At 39.4% G+C, this 7078-nt stretch overlaps 1 protein-coding gene across 7 annotated transcripts in view; it reads right to left on the bottom strand.

The window, feature by feature from the left end:
• Nucleotides 1-459: 459 nt before the first annotated feature.
• The window catches only part of LOC107599825 (FERM domain-containing protein 4A-like), a 157274-nt gene continuing 150655 nt past the window's right edge, over nucleotides 460-7078 (bottom strand). For 5 of the 7 annotated variants that reach the window (XM_016291559.1, XM_016291518.1, XM_016291534.1 and 2 more), the window contains exons 21-23: nucleotides 5507-6336; nucleotides 4819-4915; nucleotides 460-3050 (exon numbers count right to left, since the gene is read on the bottom strand). In XM_016291559.1, coding sequence (XP_016147045.1) covers nucleotides 2945-3050; nucleotides 4819-4915; nucleotides 5507-6336 — 1033 coding nt within the window. In that variant the 3' untranslated portion in view covers nucleotides 460-2944. Of the gene's footprint in view, nucleotides 3051-3864; nucleotides 3933-4818; nucleotides 4916-5506; nucleotides 6337-7078 lie in introns of all 7 variants that reach the window. The other 2 variants (XM_016291542.1, XM_016291552.1) reach the window with 1 other exon arrangement.

The raw sequence follows: 7078 nt of genomic DNA, 5'->3' as shown, positions 1-7078 counted from the left end.
ATAATCCACAAAGGTGACATGCGGAAGAATTTGAATTATGCCTGGAGGAAGCAGATCATCACCTTCATCCACCTGAAGCAGCATGTTGCGTTATGAATAACAATATATATACATTAACCATGCGAATAATAGCAATAAAGTGATTTCAGGCTTTGGTTTAGAGAACATTTAGCAATAATTTATTTCAGGATCTCAAGATTCAGATTTGGCAAATCAAATTTCAGTTTCATGGACTTGGTATTTCAATCAGCGGGTGTGATTGTCAGCTTCACCTGCGGCTGATCTCATTCCACATGCAGGAACATAATCCACAAAGGTGACATGCGGAAGAATTTGAATTACGCCTGGAGGAAGCAGATCATCACCTTCATCCACCTGAAGCAGCATGTTGCGTTATGAATAACAATATATATACATTAACCATGCGAATAATAGCAATAAAGTGATTTCAGGCTTTGGTTTAGAGAACATTTAGCAATAATTTATTTCAGGATCTCAAGAACCACCACATTTCTCATCTGGAAAATTCAGTATCAGTTGCCAACAACACGTTTTTTGAAAAATGTTACTATACAAATTCTTAATAGAAAAAAGAATAAATTAACTGTGGAATTTGCTTATATTTAACCCGCCCAACAATTCCACTTTATTTTTTTCTACAACACCATTTTATTTTGTCCGGTTATGTCTGAAAATGAACTCATGAAACATGCTCTATTGTCAAGACGAAGTGAGAAGACAGTTTAGTAACTAATGTCCTTCATTTTGCACGACTGGCATTAAAACTATTGACAACAGTTAGGAAAAGTCTACAGCTAGGAAACCAAAGCAGTAACTGGTCTTCCTGTAGCACCTGAACTTGTCGTTGCTATTTCCCAGCTTAAAGACCTGAAAATAAAACGAATACTGATTTATAAAAATCATTAAATGAATGGTTTTACGTTTTCTTTTTTAAAAGAACCCAGTTTCCACAGTCCTGCCTATAAATGTTGATAAATGTGTTAGTTGTTTTTTTTATATAAAAAGATTTTTGTTTTTGATAAAGTGTACAGGTAGACGAGAGGAGTGAGCTCACATTGGCCTAAGAAGACATGAGGTCTGAACGACCTCTAAATGAAGGGCTGTTTTTACACCGGGTTTGAATTTTAACATCAAGATGCATAACACAGTGTGCTGAGCATGCACAGAAATAACGAACAATCAATTTTAGGGCAGATAAAACCGTCTGGTTTACTTCTAGGCCCTTCATGGAACATGAATCGGATGACTTTTAGATTTAATGTCTGGTGATTTGGACCCTTTCAAATACACATTTGTAATGACTGCTTATGTTAATGCACAAACTACGGACTTTTTGAAGATCTGTTGAGTTGTAACGGCACAGGGTGTGCTTTTAGCTACCGGTTTCTTAAGGTACTTTGCGTGTACGATGTTTCTTATCTTGCAGAATATGTGACAAATGCGGTCTTTAGCATTATGGCTTGATGTTTCCTCGGTCAGACGATCGAGGTGAGGGGCACACGTGGTTTCGGATCTTGTTGACTGCGTGATAAAAGCATTAAAAACCCTGTATTGTCTGAGTTTATGGTTTCACACCGGCTGCTTTTAAAATTAAGCACCTGCTTTAATCACGTCACATTCTGGAATGCTGTTCTCCTGAAAGCCTCAGGGAAGAGGTAATGTCATTTTCGTTCAAATATTGTGTCGGTGTGCCACGTTGCGTTGTGCTCATCTGACTTTTGACGGTTTTATAAATACGAACGTAATGTCATAGTGGTGTTATAATTAAGTAAAATCCTGAATTAAAAACATACATAAAAACAGAAAACCGATAAGGCCAGGGGTGTTTAAAGAAGGTTTTTTGTGTGTCTCGTTACTTCACTGATGTCACATCACTATATGCGGGGGTTTGTGGCTGTTCATGCAGTGTGGGCATACAGCAGGGCATTGTGGGATGTGCAGTTCAAGCTCAGAGCACCATGGTGGCGAGTTGCCGGTTGCAGCCTGAGTTGCAGTACTTCACAGATTAGTCACTCAAAGCCGAGGGTCATGCTAATGCCTCTAAGCTAACGTTTCAGATTTGTTTTACAGCTATGGCTTCTAAATTAGCTAATGTTTTGTAAAAATGGCTGAACTTCCTGGACCAGAATCGATGAACTTGAGAATGACAAATCAACATTACGCACAAAGACTACAATGTTTTGAATTTTCTCGACATGACATTCTTGTGACGTCATAATCATGAGCGATATTATATTGGGGCTCATCTTCCAATCCAGAACGACCGAAGAAAGGCTTCTGCCTTTTTTAAATGCTCTATTGTTATTCACAAAATATCAAAGTTCCCAGACAGTGGGAGGGGCTTATAATGCACTCCGGTCCAATGAGAAGGGGCGCTGTAGTATGAAGGTGGGGCTTGTGGTCACATACTGTTTTTTAACAGAACTAAGAACAAAGTTCTACAAATGTTTATTCATTGGAATGTTTTTTTGTGCATGTCATGTGCATGAGAGAGAATGGTGCCGGCTCTCTGACACCAGTGCAGAGGGACACACACGACAGCAGGGGGCGAACGACTATTTTAGCATGTGTGTGCATGAGTGGGGTTCACTTATACTACAACGGGCATAAGACGTCTCTCTTATGCACATCAATCCAGCGATGGATTAAACACGGAGGGTTTGTGCATACGGAGGAACCGGCTCCCAGCTAACTGGGTCAAAGTTCAAAAGTCAGAGTGGGAGGGTCAGACAAGGTCAAGCTCAGTTCATTCAGACTCTTGTATTCCCATAGTTCATAAGCACTGTACCGCCGGATATACAGAGAGGAAGGAGAGGGCGAGGTGGTACTGGCTCCAGCCATAGGTGTTTTCAGATGAGTTGAGGTCCAGACTGTGGTCAGGCCTGCCTTCTGAACACTCTTTTAAAGAGAGAGGGATGAGGGTTTAGACGAGCGTTCCCGGCTTTGCCTTCTCGTGCCCGTACCACTGTACGTCCACCATCTCAGAGCACAGGGGACTGCTCAGGAAACAACTATCTGTGAACGGCGATCTGCAGATGAGAAGTAGAGGAAAGTGTAAGACATCTGCACATTTTAGAGTGGCCTTTTATTGTGGCCAGCCTAAGGCACACCTGTGCAATAATCATGCTGTCTAATCAGCATCTTGATATGCCACACCTGTGAGGTGGATGGATAATCTCGACAAAGGAGAAGTGCTCACTAACACAGATTTAGACAGATTTTGTGAACAATATTTGAGAGAAATAGGCCTTTTGTGTCCATAGAAAAAGTCTTAGATCTTTGAGTTCTGCTCATGAAAAATGGGGGCAAAAAAAAGTGATGCGTTTATAATTTTGTTCAGTGTATATATATATACAGTATAAGAAAAATATTTGTTTTTAATATAAATTTTAATAAAAAACAATTTAATTGCAATGAAGTGTCTGAAAACATTACATTCAATTCACACTTAAGTATACATTAAAGTATGCGATATTTTTGTTCTGTGTATATATATATATATATATATATATATATATATATATATATATATATAAAAAAATAAAAATGTATATATTTTTTAAAACCGTATTTTTAAAAATAAAAATATAATATAAATATAAAGAAACTGTTACACCACATAATATAAAATTTCTAATTTTGTGATACAAAAGTTTGGTCATACTGCCCACAATGAAGTTTTGTTTCAGTACTCCCTAGTAAATTATAATAACAAAATAACACAAATAAAATTTGTATTCTGAAATACAAATTCACTTCCAACACAAGCAAATGACACCGTCAGAGAGGTGAAGGAGTGAAAGAGTGAGATACAGAACATGCAGAGAGATTGAGAGAGTGTACCTCTCTACTGGTCAGTGCTTTGGTGAGAGGGAGAACGGTCTTCAGTAGGAGAACTTTCAGTCGTATCACTGCCCCGAGAAAACACACATACACATTCAGGCAGAGGTGGGTTAGTGAGACACAGAGAGAGAGAGAGAGAGAGAGATGTTAGTGTTTGTGGGTAGCCGTGATCAGTTAATGTAGAGTGAGTCGTGTAATTTTGACACGGGTAATTCTGTTGCACACTATTAAAGTGAACAACACAGACAAAGCTTTGGTACAGTTAGGTGGACGTCTAAACCAAGAGAATGTGTGCTCCTTAACCCAGACTTTGACCAACATCCTCAAATATGTCTGAATTTATACAGTTCTTTAAAGTAAATACCCACTGACAAACAAAGATGTACAATCTACAGGAAAACCAAGCCAATTGTGCAATCTTGGAAGAAACCAAGAACAGCACAATGAAAATATTAAGTATATATGTAAACATTCTTGGTCAAACTTTAGTGCAAGGAAAACCATATAAGCCTTTCCTAAAAGCATACTCAGGTCTAGAGTGATGCAAATCACTGACAAATATTGCAAGTGATTTTTCACACAAAACTATTCACATTAACTGCAATGCAAAAAACAAACAAACAAAAAAACTAACAGCTAATTTAAAGTGATTTGACCTTTGTATTAGTCTGAAAGAAGTGTCACTTACTTATTTAGTATTATTACATGATTCTGATTGGTTAGTCCATCTAAGAAACTACAGAGATGCAGTACTTTATCTAACGAGCCACTGGGATACTAGATACTATGTTGTTACTTAGATTAACTAACTACTAATCAGACATAAATTACAACCTACAGTTTCTTCTAGACCATCTACATTTCAAGGAAATAATATTGGACTATGAGGCTTTTTCATATATATACGTGTGAGTGTGTGTGTGTGTATATATATATATATATATAGTTTCTTACCCGCTCTGCCAGTTGAGTATGTGTTGTGGGCTGCAAGGGGGCGTAGCTGCAGGGTCGCTGCAGGGAGTTCCACTCCTCTGACTGTGTGGAGATGCAGCTGAAACACACAGACTCCACTGTAAGACACAAATTCATACAGCTGAACTACAGTCACATATGCTTATACACGTGGTGAACGTGTCAGAGATAAAGCTGACTGCTTGCTGCCAACACCCTCTTGAGCTTCTGGAAAAGGTTTGGAGTGTTTCTACCACCCAGAGAAAAGTGATAATCCCCACGACACACACCCACACACTGACCAGACCACCCTGACAGCCTCCATATATACACACACACACCTCACAGCAATGTACTGAAGTTGACACATAAAATAGGTCTCATTTTACCACTCTTTCTAGCTCTCTCCGTCTCACACACACTAAATCAATGCAGCAGCATAAATATGTACACAATGAAGAGAAATGTACAGACCTTACCTAAATGTGAATGAAAATTAGGTTGTGAGGGTGAGAAACAGTTTGCGCCAAATATATACAGTATATATATATATATATATATCAGTATATATTACCCACACAAAAAAAAGCCACAATCAGGAACCATGCATCTAATTTATGATGTTTACTGTAGGAGGTCTAGCAGGTATCCATATATCTTTTCTTGCATAGTTTATATTTGACCCGCTCACCTGGTGACCCCTTCACTAGTGTCCCTATTCGTCCTCCACGGCCGTCTGAAGCACTGGAGCTGGTGTGCGTGACACGGCTGTGCTCCTTCAGTGATCCAGACGAGCGCTGGTACCAGCACCGCAGCTCCTCTGACACCGCTGCCCGTCCCCCTCCTCCTCCCTCCCTGCCTAGAGATGGAGTCCTCACAATCTGTGAGCGTGAGGGCGTCAACCTCCCGCTGCCACCACCCACTTCCCCGTCCTCCCCGGAGACCCACCCCTCCTTATAAAGCCCCCCAGCTGTGTATGAGTTGGAGGTCTTGAACTGTGCCTTGACACTGTAGTGCCCCTCCTGGTCATTCTCCAGGCTGCGGACAACCACGGCGTTGGGGCTACTGCCCTCTGTGTATAGTGGGTACTCTTTGATGCGATACTGTGAGGAGGGTTGGCTCTGGCTGTGGAGGTACACGCCCTGATGGCTTCCGCACACCCCCCCGTGGGTGCTCCCATTGCGGGCCGCTAGGTTGGGCATACTGCCAGAACTGGATGCACCCAGGTGTCCGGCAGACTTGTGACGCTGCCGCTGCCGTTGTCGGGCTTTGGAGGGCGAGTCCTCGGCCAGCGTACAGTAGTTAGGGTTGGAGGTGGATGAGGGGTAGTAATGTTCTGAACTGGATTGGCTGGTGCAAGATGAGCAGTCATCGGGGACAACAGAGCCATTGCTTCCTGTCCTCCGTGGTCCTGACAGAAACAGGTCAGGGCTAAGTCCCGTCTCTGTGTCCGCCTCCAAGGATAGCAGCTTCCCCTGAGACTCTAAACTGGAACTCCGGCCACGGAATGGCTGAGTTAGACTGAGAAAGAAAAAAATTATGATTTTAGTGGATTATTATTTTTTTTATATTTATAAAAAAATAATACTTTTATTCAGCAAGGATGCATTAAAATGATCGAAATACAACAAAAGTAAACTTTTATGATACAAAAGATTTCTATTTTAAATAAATGCAGCAAAAGTTTTATAGTAATAAGATGTGTTTTTATAATAACTAGTAATAACTGAGCACCAGTAATATCTAATAATATTTGAGCAGCAAATCAGCATAGAATGATTTCTGAAGGTTCATGTAACACTGAAGACTAAAGTGATGATGCTGACAATTCAGCTTTGCCATCACAGGAATAAATCACATTTTAAAATATATTAAAATAGAAAGCAGTTCTTTTAAATTGTAATAATACTTCGCAATATCTCTATTTTTGTTCAAATAAATGCAGCCTTGGTGAGAATAAGTGACTTCTTTCAAAAACATTTAAAAAGCATAAATAAAAAAAGACAGGTAGTGTATTTTGAAGAAAGATTACAAACACAAACATAATTTTTCTTTGGAATAAATGATGAGTATTGTGACCGTAAATAGGGTTGATTTTGAATTTGCATGTTGATTTTATGTTTGGTTTTAATTTGATATGAAATGCAATTATATATTTATTACATCATATAAAATATGAATGAATTAAAACATGACCCATTCATATAAAATAAGAATTAATTTATATAGTCTAAGAATATAACTATGTAAATATTATGTTAAA

The sequence above is a fragment of the Sinocyclocheilus grahami genome, unplaced genomic scaffold (genome assembly GCF_001515645.1).
Source record: "Sinocyclocheilus grahami isolate Dianchi unplaced genomic scaffold, SAMN03320097.WGS_v1.1 scaffold14.1, whole genome shotgun sequence".
In the NCBI taxonomy this organism is placed as follows: Eukaryota; Metazoa; Chordata; class Actinopteri; order Cypriniformes; family Cyprinidae; genus Sinocyclocheilus; species Sinocyclocheilus grahami.
This window is presented reverse-complemented; position numbering and strand designations above follow the sequence as displayed.